Here is a 21,529-nt window from a genome sequence, read left to right as displayed (position 1 = left end):
ATGGGCTCCAGGATCCTGATATGAACTTCCCATAAAGCGATGCATGCTGTGCCAATGCATCAGAATCGGAAGGAAAACTATGGTGTCTGCTTCTGTCTCGCTCGCTCTCTTATTCTCTCCTTCTCTTTCCTCCCATCTTCTTCAAGCCATGGCTCGCCATTGACCCTACCTTCGTTTCTGATTCCATTCTATCGTCCTATCTGCTCGCCGTAGCCTTTACGTTTTGATCCTGTTCCCTGGCTGGTCCTGGGTTGTGTGTATTAGTACATGGTCCTACATCCGTCCACCAAAACGCTGTGATTAATCCGCCCCTCTGGCCCGTGGCCGTCTCAACCGCCTCAACCACCTCAACCACCTAACTACCTCTACAACATGGCGAGGAGCACCCTTCTCTTCGCTCTCTGGACGACATGTCAGCTCTCGTCGGCCCTCCAGGTGACCCCCAACTCGCCGTGCGCACCCGTGTGCATGGACTCTCCAGGCCTCGACGTCTCGGACCCCAACTCGTCCACCACCAAGACCTCGGACATTCCCTGCGTCGATTCCGATTACTCAAGTCCCGTGGGCGCCAAGTTCAAAGACTGCATGACATGTCTGCAGAGCAGCACCTTCTCCCAGGGAAGCGAGAGCGATGTCATGTGGTTTCTCTGTAAGTTCCTTCTATCCTGCTTGCAGGAGTCGGAACACATCCCTGGCTGACCATGCGCTTCTGGGTAGACAACCTGAGGTACGCGGCCTCGTTCTGCGTCTTTGGCCACCCCAATGGCACCGGCTTCGGCTCGTCACCCTGCACCACCGACGCCTCCTGCGGCCGCCTGGCCTCTAGCTTTGAACATGGCATTCCGGATCCCAGCGGCACCACTGCCTACTCGTACTGCTCAGCAGGAGGCGGCCAGGCCATGGACTTTGACACCTACGAGCGCTGCGTGCCTTGCATCTCCGCCGACGGGACCCACGAGATCTTGACAAACTGTACGTTGTGGGAGCCGCTCAGCATCAGGAGCTCAACAAGCACTAATTCTGTCTCTCTTTCTCAGTCTTTGTCGCCCTTGAAGCCGGCTGCCGGCAGCAACCTGCCCCAGGGGTGGTCCTTGGTCTGAACGACACCATCTTTTCCACCACGCAAGTCAGCATCGTCGACCCGGCAGACCTGCTGAAAGACAAGGACTCCGAAAAGCCTCCGCTGCCTGTCACGGTCATCATCGGCATCGTTGCCGGCGCGGTCATCGTCCTGCTGATCATCTCCGCGACCACTTTCATCTGCCTGCGAAGGCGGCGAAACAGACGTGCGCGCGCCAGCGGCCACTTTGACTTCTCCCACCGCTCACATCGCCGCTCGTCCATGTCCTTCCAGTGCCAGACGCACCTGGTGTCCCCCCGTTTCTGGCCCGACGCCTCCGCCAGCCAGGATTTCAACGCTTTGTCTCCTGCCACCAACGACGACGGGCCCGCCACGGCGCGCCGTTCCTCCATCTACAAGCCTCCCGCCCTCGAGGAAGACAAGCCGCAACTCGAGCAGGAACCACAGCAGGGATTCGAGAAGTCCATCACCAAGAAAGCCGCCCTCGCCTCCGTCCCGCTGCACCAAATCTCCACCACCCTCCCGCCCGTCTCCCCCCCGCCGCAGGCGCACTGCTACTCCCCCTTCTCTCCGGCCTCGACAGACCACCTCATCCGCTCCCCTCTCTCCGCCGACTCGGCACGTAGCACCACAGCCTTGCTCCCGTCTATCAAGCCCTACGTCCCCGCCGAGCACGGCATGCTGAACTCGTCTCCGGCCACCGTTACCACCGCCAGCCCGGTCTCCACATACGGCGGCGGCGGCGGTGGCGGCGGCGGGAATGCGTCGCCGCAGCTGTTCGGCCTCGATCTGACGGGGCCGGGCCGCGCATGGCCGCTCCCAGAGCCGCAGCCGAGCCACCCCTCGGCGCTCTCGCCGCCGTCGCCCCGCCTGTACCAGCACCGTCACTCCCCGCAGCCACAACCGCTGACCCACTCTCAATCGAACCCCTACTTCCCGGCCCGCGACGCTACCATCACCACCACCATTACAACACCCACATTCCCCATCGGCGGTGCCGACGATCGCTCGGCCCCGCGCCGGCAGCACCCGGTGGCAAACCCCCTGACACTTAAGACGTCGCGGAGCAGCGGGTTATTACAAGTGTCCATGGGCAGGAGGAGCCCCAAACCAGGCGGTGGAAGTGGGACAGGGAGTCCGGTCGAGTCGGTCGAGATAAAGACGGCGTTTGCTGCCCCGCCGAGGCGCTGAGCGTCTCTCCCGCTCTGTTTCTTTTTTTTTTTGTTGAAGATTGGTTCGTGGGATACATGTTGGATTAGATGCCTAGCTATGACCAAAACTCAATGTACAAACACAAGTAATGCACACCATGAGATTCAGGGCGGCCGTCAAGAGGTAGAAAAACCGCCTGGGCAGCGATGATGAGAGGATATGTTGATGCATGCCTATCAATGTCAGATCAAAACAGACGAAAACAAGACACAAGAACAAGAGCCAGCATCACAAAACAAGACAGAAGCGCCATGCCAACATTTCTCCTTGCTTCGTCATCCAATCCATCATCACTTAGCTCTGTTGTAGAGTTCCTTGTGTGGCGAGCTCGATGGACTCCCTGCTTCGCCACCCCGGCCTGTCCCTTGGGTATTTGCGACTCTGCTACGTCGAGTCAAGCGTATGTATGTACACATAACTCCCCCAGTTGTCATGCATTTCCGCATCCTCATATCTCCCCTCCCGTGCAAAACATCCGCGGATGCCACACCGTGCTCATGTTTCCTCTTCTTTTGCTCAGAAAAACCCCACTGCTCTTCCGCCTTGCAAGCCAACCAGACAAGCCATCCCCCCTCTTCCCTCCCGAGCACAGCCGAGACCCTGCCCCTGTGTCCTTTTTCGACCTCCTAACAGCCACGCCGCTCCGGAGAGACGCCCGGCACCCGCTGCTGCGCTTCACTCGTCTAAAAACACCTGGCCAACAACCTCGCCCTCATTGCCACCCCTCATGTTCACCTCGCCAGATAGCGCCCTCCTCCCCTCCTCCCGATCCGTCCGATCCATAAACTCCCTCGCTTCCCTGACCATCCTCTTCACATTCTCCAACGTGGCGCTCACGTCGCTGACCATGTGCCTCGTCTCCTCCCTCAACGCAAGCACGCCCTTCCCTTTCGTGCCGCCGCCGCCCGAAGCGACGATGCTGCTGCTCCTCGCGTCGTCGTCATCAAGGCCCTTCTCCAGAAGGGCCTTTTTCCTCACCGACGGCGACACCTTCCGCACCGAGCCTTGCTCATCGGCGTCTTGACCAAGGCCGAACTCCAGCAAGCTGTCCACGTCCGAGGCGCGCTTGCGCTTGCCGACTGCCGTGAGAAGTTTCGAGGCCGGCAGCGGCGGCGGCGGCATCGACGACGGCGAGGTGGACGAAAGAATGCGCCTCAGCCGCGCCTCCGACATGGACTCGTCGAGGCTGCGCCGGTCGGAGGAGTAGCTGTTGCTGCCGCGCAGGCCTTTGAGCCTTTCCAGGCGCATGCGCAAGTCGGACGGGGTCGGCGAGGGGTCGCGTGCGGAGGCGGCCGCCGGCGGGGGCGGCGGGTAAGCGTCCGGGAGGTAGATGTCGTGATCGGCCGCCAAGCCCACCAGGTTGTCCGAAGACAGAGAGGCGGGTCCGCTGGCGATGCTGCTGCTCTTGTTGCCGCGGGTGCGGCGCACCAGAGCCTCGGGAAGATAGCCGCCGTCCGGCATGGGCACGAGGCCGCGGAGGCGGAGGTCCCAGTGGCGAGTTTTGGGCTTGGCCCCGGGGGTGTCGGCGCCGTGGTTCGAAGAGACGGAGCGTCGGAGGCTCAGGTCGGTACCGTCATCCGACGCGCCGTCCGTCCCGTTCCGAGCAGCAGAGAAGTTTGTCAGTTTGATGCTTCCGGCAAGCGACTGACGGAACTTGGATATCGAGGATCTGAACGAGTCGCCATTGACGGAGCCGCTCGCCGACATGCTTCGTCGGGATTCAAGGCCGAACTTTTGGCGTAGCTTCAGCGTCTTTCCACCTTGGCTGCCGATGCTGCTAGCCCCCGGCGATGCACGCGCCGACCTGGGAGGTTCGAGTTCGAGCTCGGACTCCGGGTAGCGGAGAGACCGGGTGTCACTAGCCCCGGCCCACGAGTCCGCTGTCCCCTGGCCATGCACGGCCCGGCGGGCGAGAGAGCGCGGATCGTTGCCGACTCCGGAGAAGATGCCGCTGGAGAGGAGTTGCTCCTCGGGATTGCCGTCCACGCTGTAGGTGATGCTGGGCCGGCGACGGGTCGATGAAGCGAGCACCGAGATGTGGTCGATATCCTCCATGACTTGGAGCTTGCTCTTTCTCAGCGCCTCCTGTTCTGCCCTGGCCTGTTCTTCGCGCGCCTGTTTCCTCAGGGCCTGTTGTTGCTCACGGTACTGGCGCATCCTCTCCTTCTCTTCCCGGAGAATACGCTTCGTAGCACTCACGCGGGTGCGCTCACGCCAGCGGTAAAAGTACTTGACCCCCAAGCGGCGGGTCATGTGTTCACGAGCGAGACGCCACGACTCCTCGTCTTCCTCCCGGCGCTTTCTCTCGACCTCCTCTGCTTGGAACTGCACCCAGACCTCCCAGAGCATCTGGCGGAGCGTCTCCTCGGTGAAGTGCTCCAATAGACCGTCGTCGCCTGCAACGTACCACTTTGTGAAGTCGCCAAAGAGATCACGCTTGGGAGCGGGCGGGGCTGGCGGCGGTGGAGCAGGCGCGGGCGTCGATGCGCTCGGAAACGATGGCGCGGGGGAGGCCGATGGGAGACCGGAGCCCAAGGGCGTACCGAGAGAAGGAGGCTTCGCGGTCAGGAATGCCGGTGCTGGTTGCGTCGGTGGCGTGGTCGTTGTCGGAGATGTGACGAGAATCGATGGGACCGCCGCTGTGGTGGTCGCCTGTTGAGGCGTTGGTTGGCCCTGCGGGCCTGGGAACAGAGGGGCCCCGGCCAGCGGGGTAGCGGCCCCCAAACCCGAGGGCGGAGCCGGCTCGGCCGGTTTCGCCTGTGCTGGCACGGCACTTCCCGCAGGAGCAGCCGGAGGAGGCGCCGGAGTCGGTGCTGAGGCGGCGCCGAAGATGAATGAGGGCGCGGATGGTGGTTGCGTTGCCGCGGGCTGTTCTGGTTGTGCAGGCTGCGGAGCAGCGGGCGTTGTGGATGTTGTTGTCTTGGGAGGCTCTGGGTTGCTGAGGAACGCAAACGGATTCTTTGCAGGCTCAGCCGGCTTCGCCGCAGGAAATAGAGACGAGGCTGTCTGTGTTGCCGGGGCGGCGCCGAATGGCGACGGCGCTGGTGATGGATTCGTGAATGAGAACGTGGGGGTTCCTGCCTGCGGCGCCGGCTGGAAGGCGGAAGCAAACGGATTCGGAGGTGTTGCGGTCGGCGGCTGGCTGGCTGGGAAGCCGCTGAACGCTGCCGTCGGCGCCGGGGCCGGCGTCGCTGCCGGGCCTCCAAAAGGGGATGGGCTTGCCTGGCTGCCAAAGATCGATGGGGCCGTTGACGTATTGCCAAACGGCGTCCCTGCCGGGCCCGTCGATGCCAGTTCCTTGGATATCGGGGACTGGGTGACGAACATGCCGTCCGGCTGGCTGCCAGGACTGAGGCCTGACTCGGTCGGCTGCTCGTAGATGGTGTTGTAGATGACAAAGGGCAGAGACTGGTTCGTGCGCTTGCGCTCGACGAGCTGGCCCGAGAAGGACTGCCGGACCCTCGGAGAGGGCACAAACTTCTTCTTGCTGTTCAGGAGGAGGTACGGTTCAGTCACGGGGTTCTTCCCTTCGGGGACCCATGTTGAGAACTCAAAGTCGTGAAGCTCGGCGAACTCGACCGCTTCCTCGGGAGTATCGAAGCGCAAAAGGCGGTTCAGGTCCGATGCCGTGATGGTGCGTGGAGCGTCGCGGCGGCGAGCGTAGGCGCCGACCAGGTTCCGCAGGATGCTTTGGCGGACCGTGGTAAAGTGAATCTCGGCGACGCACGCCATGGTGTACGACACACGAGGGTCCTCGACAATGGCAAAGTAGTTGGCAAACGACGTGTCCGAGAGCGTCGTGGGACGCCGCGGCTTGATGGGGCCCTTGGGCTCGCGAACGTCCTCCATGGCGCGTATCAGGGAGAGGGCCGTCTGGATTTCTTCCGACTCGAACCAAAACTCCTTGCCCCACATGAAGATCCTCTTCTCTATCGAGGGATCGTGCGCGTTGAGGAGGAGGTAGTAGGCCCGAAACTCGGCCTCGTTCTCGCAGACGACGCGCTTGTCCCGACACATGTCGTAAGCTTCCATGAGGGACAGGATGGTCCGCCCCAGCTGCTCGATCTCCTGCTTTTGGTCAAAGTCGTCATGGGCGAAGCCCTTGCGCGAGAGGAGGTGCAGGGCCGTGGCGTGAAACCGCGTGATGGTCTCAAAGCAGTACACCATGTCCTTCATCTCTTCGGCGGACTTGTGGGAATGAAAGGTGAAGTCCTTCCGGACGGCCCTGGTGCGGTCCCAGAGGAAGTTGTGCATGGCGGGGAGGTTGCTCTCGGACCGGAGGAGATCGTTGAAGAGATAATCGGTCGTCCGCCGCAGGGCGTCCACCGAACGGACGTCCATGGGCAGCGGAGCGTCCTGCCCGGCAGCGGAACGCCCAAACTTCTTGACCATGCGGGACGGGTCAGGCCACATGGAGAGGCCGTCCGGCCGCGTCTCCTTCTCCTCCGTCTTGACGTCGAACTCTGCGATGCGGCAAACCTTCTCGTAATCGGGGCACATATCCTCGCAGATGCCTTTGAAGGGAAGCGCGTCCTCCAGCTTCCGCCTCTTTTCCGGATCGTCGATAAGGTCGGCTTTCCGCAGGCTCGCGTAGACACGGGTTCGGTATTTCTTGTACGCCTCCTTGAGGGCGTCCACGGCAGCGCGCTTGTCCGGGTTGCCGATGTCGGCAGGCCATTTCGGGGGGTGAATGTTGTCCTTCTTGAGGTGCTCCGACAGCTTGTTGGCATAGTTGTACGCGAACATGGACAGCTCCTTGGTCCGTTCTCCCGGGCCAGCCTCGAGGGCGGCTTGGTTTCCGGCCCGGCCTGGAGGCGGCTGGTAACGCTCCTGGCGCCGAGCCTGCTTGCCTCGAGGGCCCGACGGTGGCTTGGCGTTGGTCTCGGTAGCTGAGCCGTTCGGCTGTTGTTTCGCAGCCTTCGGTCCAGCAAATGGCGTCGCGCGCTGCGGCGCCTGGCCTTGTGTCTGACCTCTCTTCCCTCCGAATCCCCCACTCGTGTTCGCGCCCTGCTGTGGCTTGAGGCCGGCAAACTTGCCGCGGCGAGCCATCGTGTTGGGGTCGTTTTGCGTCGCGCCTTGCGTGCCGGCCTGCTCGGATGGCTTTCCTCGGCCAAAGGGGGAGGGACTCCGGCTGGTCTTCTTCGGCCCCGTTGGAGGAGTGCCACGGGGGGTCAGGTGCTGGCCTGAAGCCGGCGACGGCTTGCTGGCTTGCGCCGGTGCCCCGAACGGATTGTTGGCGGGCGCACCAAATAAATTCGGTTTCGGGGCGCCGAATGGGTTGCTGAACGCGGTCTGTTGCTGAGGAGTCCCAAATGCGTTCTGCGCCTGGGGAGGCGCCCCAAAGGGATTATTAGCTGGAGAAGCCATCACGATCGAGGGGGTCATTCGCGACAGATTCGGAGAGGATAAGAATATTGGCGACGGCGACGACGACGACGAAGACGAGTTCGGAGGGGGGGGGGGGGCGAGGCGCGTCGGGGCGAAGAGTTACCAGAAGGAGGATTGAAATTCGCGCGGCCTGCCGTAGCAAACGACAAGACGGGACGCTACGGCAGCGAACTTTGGCGTCGGGAGGAAGCTGGGTGATGATGAATTAGAGTCGGGTGACGGGGAGGTCAGAGGACCTGGAGGTCGGGAGCACGACGAGCTCGGGGCTGCGCGGTCTCCGAGATGGCGTATGGCAGAGTCATCGGGCAAGAACTGGCTTTTGCTCTGTCGCCAAGTGGTGTAGAATGGGTTTCGTACAGAATTCAAATGAAGGAGCTTGCGCAAGTCCACGAAGCCAGCGGACCGCGATAGCCTTGAAGATGGCAGGTTCCAAAGAGAAGCAGGAGGACGAGCCGCGCTTTGTCGCATTGGACGAATTCTGCCCTTGTGACGCGGGCGGTAAGTACCGTAGCTAGCACCCCAGCTGTGCCCCACAAAGCGACCCACTTTTGATGGCATTGACCTCATTCACCGGCAGGGACGGGACTGGATCGAACCGTGAAAGAAAACCTCTTGGATTCGACGTTCTTGTGTATTGTCGAAGTATCTGCGAAGTACATGGCGTTTGTTCCCCAATGCTCACTCGCCCCCCTGCGGTGTAGGTACTTCATTGAGTCACAATGGCCAACATAGACCTGGTCGAGACAGACATACACACACCCATATATATATGTACATATGTATATATACAATGCCGGCGAGAAGAAACAGAGAGACATTACCAGGTGATTCACAATGGTTTCACGTTTGTCTATTTTGCCTGGCTATTGCTTCTTAAACCGCCCCTGTATCCAGCAGCGGTACATCTTGAGCTTCTTAGCCCGGTTGACAAGCAATCTCCGGTCGACACCGAGCTGCTCAATCTCAAACCGCGGCTTGACCAGCCCCGCCGAGGCTCCATTCTCCTGGTCCTCCTTCGCTTCTCCCTCCTCCCCCGGCTCGCTCAGCTTGCCGCTCCAGATATCCGCCAGCTCGCTCTTCTCGAAAAAGTAGACGCGCGTGCCGTCGCCGCGGATGTAAAAGTTCTCCTCTAGGTACCGCCCCTTCTTGAAGCGCACCTGGGCGAGGTCTCCCCTGCCATAGTCCCGGAAGCAAACCACGCCGCCGGGCTTGAGCACACGGTAGACGTTCTCGACCGCCTTCTTCCACTGCCGCGGCGAGAGCGCCGAGAAGATGAAGATCATGATGGCCACGTCCACGGTTCCATCCGAGAGCCCTGGCGGCAGCTCCTCGCCCGCCACGTCCCACACGTCGGCCTGCATAAACTCGGGATTGTACGACTCGTGGGCGCGCATCACCTCGACCGCCTTCTTGGAGAAGTCGCAAGCGTGCAGTTTCAGGCGCGGATTCTTGTTCCTCTGCAGGATGGGGAACGCCGTGTTCCCAGCACCGGCGCCGATTTCGAGCACCGTCCTGGGCCCGGCGTCCTCCTGCGTCACCTCCTCGAGGATCGGGAACTCCTGCTGTAGCCACTTGCGGTCCTTAAAGAAGTTGGCGGTGTTGTTCTTGTAGAACAGGTTCCACCACTTGGCGGGGTCCGAGTTGAAACGCACTGCAAGATTTTGTCAGCCAGACTGCGTCGACACCAGCAAGACAAAAAAGCTCGACCAAAGCGAAAAGAGGCGCATCAGATGGGAGCGAAAGACTAAAAAATACAAGGTTGTCTTCATAGATAATTCAGATGAACTATGCTTATGATTGTAAATCATCACGAGCGCCGGGGGAGAAATGTTTTTTTTTTGTGTCGCCTTGAACAAGAAAAAAAAGAGATCACTCACTCTTATCAAACTCAGACACAGGCGCCTGCCGCTGCATGGCGTACTGCTGCTCAGCATACTCCTCGTACGTCTCGTCCGGCTCGACGTGGTCCCACGCGTTGAACTCGAACACGTCGTCCTCCTCGCCCAGGTACCGCGACCCGAACTGAAAGGGGTCACTGCGCTTCTGGTTGTACTGCGGGTCGTGCGACCTGTGCGGCGGCACCGTCGAATCCGGCCGCTTCTTCTGCTCGTCCGCCTTGTCGGGCTGCGACTGAGACTGCGGCTCCGCGGGCGTGCCATCGCTGTTCTGCGCGACCGTGAGAGTAGACACCTTGTCAACCAGCGCGTCGTGCGAGTCAGCCGCTGCCGCAGCCACGGCGACGACGTTGGCGTCGTTAACGGTCATGGCCGTTGGGATCAATTCCGTCTCTGGAATGGAAAGGAGGGCTGGTGGAAACTATCCCCTGCACCTAGGACATAAAACTCCTAAGCAAGGTGAAGAAGAAAAAAAAAAAAAAAGTAAAGAGCGGACCCGACTAGCAGTCGCTGCAGATCACTGAACTGCGCCCGCTGAAATGCGGCTCCTGTCCGGCATTTCGTGGAGTGGTGGACGAGAGGGGGGTTGATGGAGAGGTTTGGGGGGCTTTTGTGGCCTGGGCGGGAGGAAGGAAATTTTTGAGAGGGAAGAAGTTTTGCTGCGAGGGCGGGGGAAAAGGCTTCGCCGTTGGGTGGGGTCAAGCAAACGCTCTCTTACACGCAGGGATCGCATGTGATTGGGGCTAGCCGCATTCGGCAAAGGCTTGGCTTCGGGTCCATTCACCAGACAGTGTACTATGTACTCTGTCAGATACTATAGGTAACTAATACCTACTGCGGAAATACTTAAGGTCAGGTCTAGGGTAGTGAACTGTCTTAGAACTATCGGTATCCCCTAGGGATCTTACTCTACCACATCTTACTGGCGCAGTTTGCACCTATAAAGCCCTGAAGCCCCTGCCCTCGTTGCCTCGAGGGTTTCATTTCTTCCTGCTCGCCCGCTTCTTCTCAATCTTTTCCAGCTCCATGTCGATACGCTTGAAGCTCCAGCTCTTCCAGAAGGGGGGATACAGGAAGGGCCGCAGATCGAACCGGTTGTCGTCCGGTGCTGATGCCCATGTCAGCCATCGTGGCACGTAGAAGGTCAGGGCGACTCACAGTAATCATTGCAGTGCAGCGCGGGCGTCAGCGTGGTCATCTTGTGCCCTGCCCCGTCCGTTAGCATCTCCCTGTTAAGCCTCACAACATTATGTCTCTTGAACAAGCGGGCGGGGGGGAACGCACTGTTAATGGCATAGTAGTGGAAGAACTTCTTGACCTTGTCGGCCACCTCGGCCGGGGTGTAGTAAGGGGCATCGTCGTCGGGTTTGCGCTCGCGGTCGATGCTCCAGTCGTGCACCAGCCGCTGGAACATGCCGAATGGGCCGAGCTTGTTCAGCTTGCGCAGTCGCCCGAAGATGGTCAGTTCCTGGTACGTCATGCCCATATCTGTGACGGGTCAGTCAGCATTTTGGCATGCCTGGCCTGAGAAAGTCTTTTTCTGAGCCAAAAAAAAAAAAAAAAATCCCTACCGGCCTCGTCGCTCTGCACGTAGTTTTCGGTGATGGGTTCCTGGATGGGTCTGTCAGCACCGAGGATCGCGGAGAAGGGCGGCGCGCGAGGAAGAGCCACGCACGAGCTCGGCGGTCGGAACGGCCGTCAGGAAGTCGTGAAGGCAGGGCAGGTCAAAGTTCTTCTCGGCCCAGGCGATGAATCGCTTGAGATCGGCCTTGTCGATAGAGCCGATGGGGTTCTGCAGGCGCCATCAGTGCTTTGTCCATCAGCAACGACCAGGGATTCGCTCGACATACGATATCCGCGCTCTGCCATCCGTTAGCATCCGTTCTCTGGCAAACGTTGCGCCTAGGGGCTACGTACCGAGCAGTCATACTTGGTGAGGTACCCTCTCAAACCTAGTCCTCGTTAGCGGTTCCTCTTTTGACAGAGAACCCTCAGAGCCGCATACTCTGCTTCCATGTCAGTGTATTGCAGTACGGCGCCTCGTAGGATAGGATGCCCGTACCTCTCCGACGTTGGCACTTCCAAGCACCAGCAAGCTGCCACCCCCGGGCCTGTTCCGAGCCGTCGGGAGGATCTGTCCAAACTCCTGCACCGCACGGCCAGGTCAGCAACCATCCACCACACACCGGAGCTTCACCACGTCCAAGACATGGAGGAGCCACGCACGTAAGCCGTAACCATCCGAATTCTCGCCTGCAAGCACTGCAGCGTCAGGTTCTCCTGAACCGTGCCGCCCTCGACCTTGAACCTCGGCTCAAACCCCGTCGTGGCGACCACGAGCTTCTTCTGGGCCTCGTAGACGTCGTCGATATCCAGATTGACGTGGTAGCTGCCGATGGCCTCTGCCAAATCGCGGGCGCGCTGGCGTGTCTCGCGCGAGCTCTGCTTCTTCATGCCCATGTACAGGGTCGTGAAGATTTGGTTGCAGAGCTCTTGCGGGGTTTCGGGGAGGACCCCGTCGCCTTTGTAGCGGGCAATGCGCTTGACGTCCTCGATGACCTGGGGATTGCCTTCTTTGACGGCTTGCATGACGATGCGGCACATGGAGTAGACGATGACTATGCACAATGGTCAGCTCGTACGGACGAAACAAGGCCGGGAGGCTGGGAGGCATCGTAACGCACCGGCCGTCGCACACGAGTCGATGCCTCCGCTCAGGGGCACCAGGTAGCCCGCCGTCCCGGATCGGCGGAGGTACTGCTCAGAAGAGAGGCGTAAGCATTTCTCAAAGACCGGGGGCAGCTCCACGGGCTACGTACGTCCCAGAGGTAGCATCCGCCGCAGAGGGCAATCTCCTCCTCGACCGAGTGGAACCGAGGCTGGATGGGCAACGTCGGGGCAATCGTGACGTCCGAGTCATCATCCGCCGAGCTGAGCTGGAACGGGGTCTGGATCCTCTGATACTTGGCATTCGACGAGGCGGCCTGGAGGCCGCGCGACATGGCGGCGCGGTATGAGCGAACCTCATCGAGATCGACCGTGGCGGTCACGACCTCGACGTCGTTGAGGCTGAACTGGGAGCCCTGGGCAACGACGTCGCCGTTGACGATGATCATGGCGCAGCCGTCAAAGTACAGGCGCTCGCCGTCGCAGCCCTGCTGGTTGGCATACAGGTACACGCCGCCCGATTTGCGCGTGGCCTCCATGATGAGCTGCAGGCGGGTTTCAAGCTTGCGCAGGGTGAAGTGGCTGCCGCTCGAGTTGGTGATGATCTCGACGCCGTCCAGGGCCATGTCGATGTGGGGGGCCTTGGGGGTGAAGAGCTCCTCGCACGTCTCGGCGCCAAAGGCGGTGTCCGGGGTCGAGATGACGGCGTCGCCGAACAGGACGTGGGTGTCGCCCTGCAGGTCGGCCAGCATCTTGGGGAGGTGGAAGAGCTCCGTCTCCCTGGGGCGCATCCAGGGGGTGAAGTGGCGCATCTCGCGGTAGTTGCCGTCGTTGGCGAGCCACATCTTGGGACGGATCAACAGGATCTTGCCATTGAGGCAGATGACGCGGCAGTTGTAGCGGACGTTGCGGTGAAGGATGGGCATGCCAACGTCCAGGAGGATGTCGTAGGTGGATTCATCCTTGAGGAGCCGGCACAGCATCTCGAGGCTGTGGGTGTAGACATCGAGCTCGTGGAAGTGGTCCAGGCTCGAGTAGCCGCAGATTTCGAGTTCCTGGCCCGGTCAACCCCTGGCGTCGTCATGGAAGGATGGCGGATACGGAGGGCAACGCACCGGACCGACACGCAGCCGAGCACCGGCGGCCTTGGCCTGATGGATGCTCTCGACGATGCGGGCGAGGTTCCCTTCCCACTACACCGGTTAGCATGGGCCGCCTAGGTTGGGCATGCCGTGGCCGGAATCCTCACATCAAGAACCCATTGGTTCAGGCTGCAGGTCGCAACCGTCACGAGGTGGCCCATCTTGAATGTCGTATTATTGTGTGTTGCCGAAAGGGGATGGTTGATGAGCGAGGGACAGGCCGGGAGGAACTCGGAACGCGACTCGCCGGCTCCCTTGTCCCGTTTCCTTGTCCGCGGTCCGCGTCCTGAAGAGTCAACGGTCAGGATGGATTGTCTGCTTCACTGCGAGATTCTCGTGGTGAGCTCCTCAAATCTCACTTGGCCTTATTTACGACACATGCGTCGGCTTCAACCAAGGCGGTTTATCACTCAGGATTTGAGTCAAGCCCTCGGCCAGAGATCCCCGAAACTACCCCTCCATGCGCTCCATCGCGGGGCTCCCGTTTTGGTGCAGCCGACGTCACCTCCCTTTCCCCCTTTGGGCTAGTGGACAGCGACAGGGATCTTCCTTCGGCAGATGTTGAAGATCTGGGCCTTGTTCATCGCATCTTCCGATTCAACTCTGGCAGCCTCTTCCAAAACAACCAACCGAGGCTGGACGATGGCAAGGGCCATGTAGCAGCCAAGCACCGTGATCATTGTTGAAGAGATAGATTGTTGGAGGGGTTAGCACAGCTCACACCGTCCCATCCGCCGAATCGCCCTCGCGCGCGCGCTGATTCTGACCGGCCCGGACCCTCGCACCTTGGCGACCGCCCTCCCAGCACCACCAACCACTGCGGTCCGTCTTCGACGTCATTTCGACGGGAACATCCAACCTCCAAAATGGCGCCTCGCCTCTCTCCAACCACCCGCCGACTCCTCCTCCGTCCCCGGCATATCCCACCACCTCTGCTCCTCTCCTCCCCAGCACCACCAACGCCTCCTCTCACACTCCTCCAACCGCCAACTACCCGTCTCCCAACCCGCCTCCTCGCAACCACACACCACCGACCCTTCCTCCTCTCCGCCCTCTCCAACCTCACCCCTGGCCTCTCCCCCGACGGCCGCCCCCCGCCGCCAAAAACTCTCCGCGCTCGCCGCGTCCTGCCCTACCCGCCCGACCACCTCTACACCCTCATCGCCGACATCGATTCGTACCGGCACTTCCTGCCGCACTGCCCGCACTCGCTCGTCACGCACTGGACGAAACCGCAACCTCCGCCGCCATCATCACCATCGCCACCATCTTCGCAGCAGCAGCAGCAGCAGCAGAAAGCACCAACCCGCCACCCCGCGCGCGCCGACCTCACCGTCGGCTGGGGCCCCTTCACCCAGACCTACACGTCTCGCGTCTACTGCATCCCCGGCTCCGTGGTCGAGGCCGTCAGCGGCGCCGCCGAGACCACCATCCCCTGGGAGACGCTGCGGGCGGTGGGGTACGACCCCGCGGCCGACCAGGAGCACGCGCTGCGGACGATGGAGGGCATCTTTGAGAGCCTGGTGACGCGGTGGGCCGTCAGGCCCTTTGCGGGCTCCCGCGGCGCCGCTCCCGAGGCGCGGGCTGGCGAAGGAAGAGTAGGAGGAGAAACGGCTCCGGCGGGGTGGACCGAGGTGACGCTCAGCGTCACGTTCCAGTTCAAGAACCCCGCGCTGGGGTTCGCAGTGGGGCAGCTGGCGGATGAGAAGGTGGATGAGATGGTGAAGGCGTTTGAGGGGAGGGCGAGGGCGTTGTATGGGGCGAGGTGATGAATGATCGACCAGCAAGAGCGGGCGGGCGGCTCGCTCGACAACGGCCCCCTACGAGGTAATCTATGTGTTTTGCGAATTTTCAGATTTTTTTTTTGGCTGTATATATCCAGAACCCAGCTATGAGTAGAAAGCGGTGGTAGTATCTAGAACCTGGATGTAACGAAGAGTATAGATCGATAAGAGATAGATAGAGCAAAAGGGGGCACGACAAGCAAGAGACATCCAACATCCTAACACATCACCACCACAAGGAACTGAAAGAAAAAAAAACAAAATAGAAAGAAAAGTAAAACCATCTTCAAACTTCAAAACATAAAGCAACGCGAGAGCACCTCTCTAGCAACTACAATCCAACAAAGGAAAAAAACGCAATGAGCCAACCTCCTTCTCATGCGCCATGATCTGACAACCTTAACCTTGACACTACACTGCTGCGCCGGACTGCTTCGCAAACAACGCCTGGTTGCACTGTTTCTCAGCTCCACCTGCCCACCCACCCACCCACCCATCCATCCATCCATCCATCCATCCACCACCACACAACAAGATCCTCTGCACTTCCCCACCTACGTACTCATCCAACACGGCAGCCGATGTCCTTCACGTCGTTGGGCCTTGGCCTCGATAACGGGCGATGACCGGCTGATGGGGCCTAGTCACCGACGAGGCCGGGCTCGCCTTGTTGTTCATAATTCCATGCTTCATATCCCATCACTTCATTCCTCATCTCTCATTTCCAGACCATTCCTTTCTTCATGTTCTTCGTTTCCAAGCATCCCCCTCTCCCCACCAACCCCCGCGTGGTTATGCTCTGTCGGCCTCGCGTGTGTGCGTCGGGGCGAAATCGCACCGTTAGTCAGATCATTGACGCTGTACGCAATGATGTTGCCGCGCTGAATCGAGCTCGAGCTGCCGATCGAGGATAACCAACAAGAGCGGGAAGGGATAGGGGCCAAGTTTGATAGCGAAATCGAGCGGCGCAGCACCAAAACAAAAAGCTAAAAGGAGCAAAAGCCAAAAAAAAAAAAAAAGACCAACAGATAAGCGGACAAGGTATCAATAACCAAAAAGCCAAAGCGTCGAGTGGTTGTTGTGTGGAACTAATGTGAAAATTGGGATCGGTGGATGGAGAGGAAAGTGTGCGCGCCAGCAACAGGTATCAAGATCGTCAGGGTGGGCTATTGTTGATCGACTAGTTCGAGCTGTTCGCCGCTTCGAGGCGGGCTGAATGGGTAGATTCGTGGTCGCCATTGTTGTTGGTGGCGATGCGTGACAACCGGCCCGGGCCGCTCGTGGTTATTTATTTCTTCCTGAATGTACACAATTACTGGTCAGCTATGTGCCCTGACCAAAACGAGGCACGGAAACTTGTTCGAGGGGCCACGAAAACAAAACAAAACAGCCGACTTGGGGTAGAGAGTGTGCAACGGAGAACGGCAGGGGGGGGGGGGGGGGTTGTTGTGCTTGGGGTCTGGAAGAGGAAGGGAGGGGCCTTGGTTTCAACATACTTCTTCACCTTGACAGGCTTTCCGCCGACCACCCATCCCAGCACCGACGTCGGCGCAGGACGGGGGCGCTCCTTGTGACGCGCGGGTCTGACCCCCGGCGGCTCAACCTGTATGACCTGTGGCATCATGCCTCCCCGTCCTCCCTCGGCAGGTGGCGGAGCTCCGCCCGGCCACACTCCACCAGGCGGCGGCGGCGGCGGCGGTATGGCGCTGGTGGCACCGCCCGGCCGGGCGCTCGGCGGCCGGACGAAGGGGACGCCAGCGTGCGGGCGCGGGGGATGGGCGTGCGCGGGATGTCCTGGCCGCGGCGGGACGGTGACGGGAGGAGGCACAGCGGGTTGCTGATTGCGCAGCGGAGCCTTATCCATAGGCCACATGTGCATCGTGATGGACCAGTCGGGCTGGATGACCTTCTCCCACACCGCCGGGAGGATGATCTCACCGTCGGGACCGATGAGGTCGTAGTGGCCCTCCTGGACGTGGGGACCGATAACGTCGACGTGCAGGAACGCTTGCTTGATGAGCTCCTCCATACCCTGAACGCACGTGTCAGTTAGTTATCTTAGCCTGCGACAGCCAAGGGAGCATCCCGGGGCTCTGTACATACCTGCCACGTCTGGCACAGGTGGAAGGGGAAGCTGAACTTGCGCCCCACGGCGTCCTTGAACTTGATCGGAGCCTGCTCCTTCTTCTTGGTCGCCTCTTCGAGCTTCCGCTGGGCCTCTTGCTGGGCCTCCTCGAGAAGCTTCTGCTTCAGCGCCTCTTCCTCCTGCCTCCTCTTCTCCTCCGCCTTCCTGGCCTCCTCGGCGGCCTTTATCTCGGCCTCGAGCTTCTCGCGCGCCTCGATCTCGGCCTTTCGCCTGGCTTCCTCCTCAATGCGCTTTATCCGCTCCGCCTCCTCGGCCGCCTTCTTCTCGGCCGCCGCCTTAGCCTCGGCTTCTGCTCTTTGAGCCGCCTCGATCTTCTCGCGCTCGGCCCTGACGGCGGCGGCCAGCTTCTCCTCCTGCTCCTTGAGAGCCAACTCGAGGGCCCTCTTGGCGTCTTCCTCGATACGCTTCAGCCGTTCCGCCTCCTCGGCCGCCTTCTGCGCTGCCGCCTTCTTGGCTTCTTCTTCGGCCTTCAAGCGCGCGCGGATCCTCTCCTGCTCCTCGCGGATGGCCTGCTCGATCCGGGCCTTGGCCTGCGCCTCGGCCAACGCGGCGGCTTCCTCCTCACGCCTCTTGCGCTCCTCGGCGGCCTTGAGCTCGGCCTCAAGCTTCCTGCGGGCTTCCTCCTCGAGGCGACGCCTGGCCTCCTCCTGCTGGCGTCTGCGCTCCTCCTCGGCCTTGCGCTCCGCCTCGATTTTCTCGCGCGCTAGCTTCTCGGCCTCGAGGAGACGCATGGCCTCCTCCTGCTGGCGTCGGCGCTCCTCCTCGGCCTTGCGCTCCGCCTCCATTTTCTCGCGCGCCAGCTTCTCGGCCTCGGTCCGCGCTCGTTCAAGCTCCTTCTTGGCCTCCTCCTGGGCCAGGCGCATCTGCTCCATACGCTGTTGGAGCGCCTCCTCGGCGTCCTTGCGCATCTGCTCCCTAAGCGCTGCCATCTTCTCCTCCTCCTCCTTTTTCTTCTTGGCCTCCTCGTACTCGGCGAGTTGCTTCTTCATAGCCTCCAGCTCTGGGTTGGGCTTCTCCTCCTTGGGCGGAGCGGGAGTTGGAGGCTTCGCCGCGGGGGCCTCGGTCGGCGGGGGCGGCGGCGCGCTGTACATGTAGTGCTGCAGGTGCGGCGGGATACCGTACCCCGGCGGCCCGCCGTAGTAGCCCGGCCCGGCGGGCGGGTGATACGGCATAAGGTCATAGGGATTCGGACGTGGGGGCTCGCGGCGATAGCCATTGGCGGACGCGAAGGGGTTGGAATAGTCGCCGTAATCGTTGTTGCCGTAGGGCACCACTTGGCCGTAGGGGTTGGACAGGTAGCCGGCATGGCTCTGGGCGTAGCTACCTCCCCTGGCGCCGTAGAAGGCGCCTTGATTTTGGGGCGGGGGCGGCCCGTAACCACGGCCGTAATGGGGGCCGTAGTCGTCCGAGGGGTCCAGGCTCATTGGTGGGACGGACGGAGATTGATACGGGTAGGCGGCCTGACGTCCGACGGGCCCAGGAGGTATCCTGTGGCTTCGCGGATGACCCCGGGGCGGACGGGGGCTGTGTGCTCGGGTCAAGATGTGCCTGGGCTGCTGCGAGATGGACGCCGAATCACTGGGATCGAGCTCGTCGTACGCGTCGTCCCAGTGGCCTTCGTCTTCCTCTTCCTCTTCGTCGTCCTCGTCAACAAGCGAGTCGTCGTAGTCCCTACTTTGTTGCGACGATGATTCTATCTCGTCGTATTCACTCTCGTCGCTTGATGGGATTGGTGCGCGTTGTTTGCTGGTTGTGACGGCAGTGCTTCGTCGTTTCCTGTGTTCAAAGCAGGCGAGAAGGGAGGGGAAGGTTAGCGTGACAGGTCGGCCAAAAGTCGTAGGAGGTTTGGGCGGTTGACGTGGACAGAGACAACAGGGAGTGTAGAGTGTACCAGTATGGGGACCCTGCGGCACAGCCGACGTGACAAGGTGGGGGGGGGGGGGGGGGGGCAAAGGAACATCTCTTAAGCCCTGACTTACAGCGGCATTGGTGGTGCTTATAGCCGTCACCTTGGACTCGCGACAATCAGAGCCCTGGATAGCCGGAACCCAGGCGACTTGAGCGGTAGTAGAAGAAGAAGAGAAGTGTTTGGCTGGTCTTCGTGACTCAGGTTGAGGGCTAGCGTGTGTGTTGTTATTGTTGTTGTTGGTGGTGTGTGTTGTGACCTGCTGCAGCAGCAGGGATGAGGGGGTGTGTGAAGCAGAGAGACTGGTGGCTTGGAATGTGCGGAGCTAAGAGGGGAGGGCGAAGGCTGTGTACCAAACTGGCCAGAGATCTGCTGGGAAAAAAAGCGGGTGATGATGGGGTGCTTTGCAAAACCTTGCGAGCCACTGTGGTCGTCTTCCGGGAAGGCAAATAGGTGCTATGCGTGTGTGTGTGTGTGTGTGTGTGTGTGTGTGTGTGTGTGTGGTGGGAAAGGCCGGCGGCGCACGGCAGCTTTCTTGGGTTGGGCGCAAAAAGAGACGGAGGCAAGGATGGGTGGGAGTCGATCGGGTTGGTGCTCGTCTGGGTTTGCTTTCTGGTCAGCAACAGCCGGGTGAGTTGCAAGCGCAAGCGTGTCCTGCAACAGAAACGCCCGGGCCAGATCCACTCGAGGGTTGCCGAGAGAAAAGTGACAGGGGAGGAAGAGGGAGAAAAGAGTGGGCGAGGCAACCCAGGCGCGACGGAACTGGACGGAACCCCTAACCCATCCCGTCGGCCATGGTGCCAGAGAGAGACAATGTGTATGACCAGGAAAATCAATGCTCGACGCAGAACCCGGCTGGGAACAAGTCGAGCTTTATGGAGGGGCACACACAAGAAGGTAACCAGCAACGCGGGGTCGAAGATGACTTGCCTCTGTGACGAGAGGAGGGAGGGAGGGAGGGAGGGAGGGAGGGGGTGCTGGGGCGGCGGGAACGAGGGCTATGAGCCTGAGGTGGTGCTGCGCGGCGGAGCGGCTGCTCGTGACCACGAAAGCAGGCGGTTCCGTTACTGTGTGAGACGTGAAGGGGGAACGGCCCGGGAAAGGCGACACGCTTCAAAACTAGCATAGCGTCAGTGAGGGGCCACTTAGGCGTCGAGATTGCGATGCTTTTTGGTGCAACATGGAAGCCCCGCGACAGCGACGGAATCATCATATCCATACCCCAAGGCAGTCAATCCCCTCGTCAGGCGGGCTGGTTCACCGGTCCAACTTGGGCACTGAGGTGAGCGTATGCTTCAAAGACGGTGATGGCAACCCTCCAATACTTGGCCAACTTGAGATGCCATCCCGTATGTCCTCCTGTCCATGAGTTGAAGGACGGATGGTTCCGGGTTGGGCCCCAGACTCCCAATCTCACCTTGCCCCGCTCACCTTGGGCCGCCCTCGCCGTTCCGCTTGCAACCGCCCGGTCATCGGTGGGGGACCAAGGGTGTGTGTCTATGTGTGTGAAGGCGGCGGGGTTTGGGGAGGGGAACCGCCAAGCCAAGAAGGGTTGGTTTGGCTGTTTGATGCATCACGGCGGGATTGACACAAGGAAAAGAAAGAAGTAATACATTAAAAAATCAACCAAAAATGACAAACATCAAAAAGAAAGGTTGAAAAAAAAGACAAAATCATGCCATAGTGGAACGTACGACAGCATGGCGTAGGGAGGACTACCAACCCTAGCCGCTGAGATTATAAGTGATAATGAGACAGAGAGAGAGAAAGAGAGACAACTAGAAGGGGAAAAAACACCAAGTAGAATCCGTCTTACCAAAACCGAACTGTTGTGGTCTATACCACCAAGACGTGGTGGATTCGATGCGGCGCCGATGTCACCGGATCTTGATCGCAGGATACCAGCTGGGAGTTCCCGCGGGTGTGGATGCGGATGTAGCTGCGGATGTAGCTGCGGATGTAGATGCAAATGTGTGGACGCGGAATGTGGATGCGTGGAGATCTCGGTGGAAGAGACCGGATGAACAGGTTAGGATACGCTGGGCTAAGCTGAGGGTGCCACCGAAGCCGGCCAAGTGTGGTAGTGGGTTCTAGGCTTCTGGGTGGTTGTGATGCTTTAATGCTGCTGACGTTGGTTGCAGAAGACCAGGACCAGGACCAGGACCAGGACCAGGTTTTGTGAACGGAACTTGGAGAATTTGTGCTTGATTCAAACCAATATGCTGCCGGAGTCGAGCATTACAATTTTCTGGAACTGCATTGACGGGAAACGGACTTGATTTTGTTCAAAACATGTCAGGCGAACGAG

The 21,529-nt window shown here is 60.3% G+C and overlaps 6 protein-coding genes across 6 annotated transcripts; 2 read left to right on the top strand and 4 right to left on the bottom strand.

The window, feature by feature from the left end:
* Positions 1–372: 372 nt before the first annotated feature.
* Positions 373–2,272, top strand: VTJ83DRAFT_5652 (uncharacterized protein; the record flags this gene model as incomplete). Its single annotated transcript, XM_071012276.1, has 3 exons — positions 373–649; positions 718–972; positions 1,038–2,272. The coding sequence occupies 3 exons, from the start codon at positions 373–375 to the stop codon at positions 2,270–2,272; spliced, it is 1,767 nt and encodes a 588-aa protein (XP_070865027.1).
* A 696-nt stretch (positions 2,273–2,968) lies between these two features.
* On the bottom strand, positions 2,969–7,678 carry VTJ83DRAFT_5651 (uncharacterized protein; the record flags this gene model as incomplete). The annotated part of the gene is made up of 1 exon (XM_071012275.1): positions 2,969–7,678. The coding sequence occupies one exon, from the start codon at positions 7,676–7,678 to the stop codon at positions 2,969–2,971; it is 4,710 nt and encodes a 1,569-aa protein (XP_070865026.1).
* An 866-nt stretch (positions 7,679–8,544) lies between these two features.
* On the bottom strand, positions 8,545–9,946 carry VTJ83DRAFT_5650 (uncharacterized protein; the record flags this gene model as incomplete). The annotated part of the gene is made up of 2 exons (XM_071012274.1): positions 8,545–9,332; positions 9,559–9,946. 2 exons carry the CDS (start codon positions 9,944–9,946, stop codon positions 8,545–8,547), a joined length of 1,176 nt encoding a protein of 391 aa, XP_070865025.1.
* A 610-nt stretch (positions 9,947–10,556) lies between these two features.
* Positions 10,557–13,546, bottom strand: VTJ83DRAFT_5649 (uncharacterized protein; the record flags this gene model as incomplete). The annotated part of the gene is made up of 13 exons (XM_071012272.1): positions 10,557–10,684; positions 10,735–10,782; positions 10,861–11,064; positions 11,148–11,187; positions 11,252–11,368; positions 11,427–11,438; positions 11,494–11,528; positions 11,656–11,722; positions 11,803–12,194; positions 12,261–12,333; positions 12,396–13,298; positions 13,359–13,436; positions 13,493–13,546. 13 exons carry the CDS (start codon positions 13,544–13,546, stop codon positions 10,557–10,559), a joined length of 2,151 nt encoding a protein of 716 aa, XP_070865024.1.
* Positions 13,547–14,251: 705 nt separating this feature from the next.
* Positions 14,252–15,154, top strand: VTJ83DRAFT_5648 (uncharacterized protein; the record flags this gene model as incomplete). The annotated part of the gene is made up of 1 exon (XM_071012271.1): positions 14,252–15,154. One exon carries the CDS (start codon positions 14,252–14,254, stop codon positions 15,152–15,154), a length of 903 nt encoding a protein of 300 aa, XP_070865023.1.
* A 1,303-nt stretch (positions 15,155–16,457) lies between these two features.
* Positions 16,458–19,302, bottom strand: VTJ83DRAFT_5647 (uncharacterized protein; the record flags this gene model as incomplete). Its single annotated transcript, XM_071012270.1, has 4 exons — positions 16,458–16,467; positions 16,666–17,201; positions 17,273–19,091; positions 19,295–19,302. 4 exons carry the CDS (start codon positions 19,300–19,302, stop codon positions 16,458–16,460), a joined length of 2,373 nt encoding a protein of 790 aa, XP_070865022.1.
* Positions 19,303–21,529: the final 2,227 nt, after the last annotated feature.

This window comes from Remersonia thermophila, chromosome 5, assembly GCF_042764415.1.
Source record: "Remersonia thermophila strain ATCC 22073 chromosome 5, whole genome shotgun sequence".
NCBI lineage: Eukaryota > Fungi > Ascomycota > Sordariomycetes > Sordariales > Chaetomiaceae > Remersonia > Remersonia thermophila.
The sequence above is the reverse complement of the archived record's forward strand: the minus strand, read 5'-3'. Positions and strand labels throughout refer to the sequence as shown.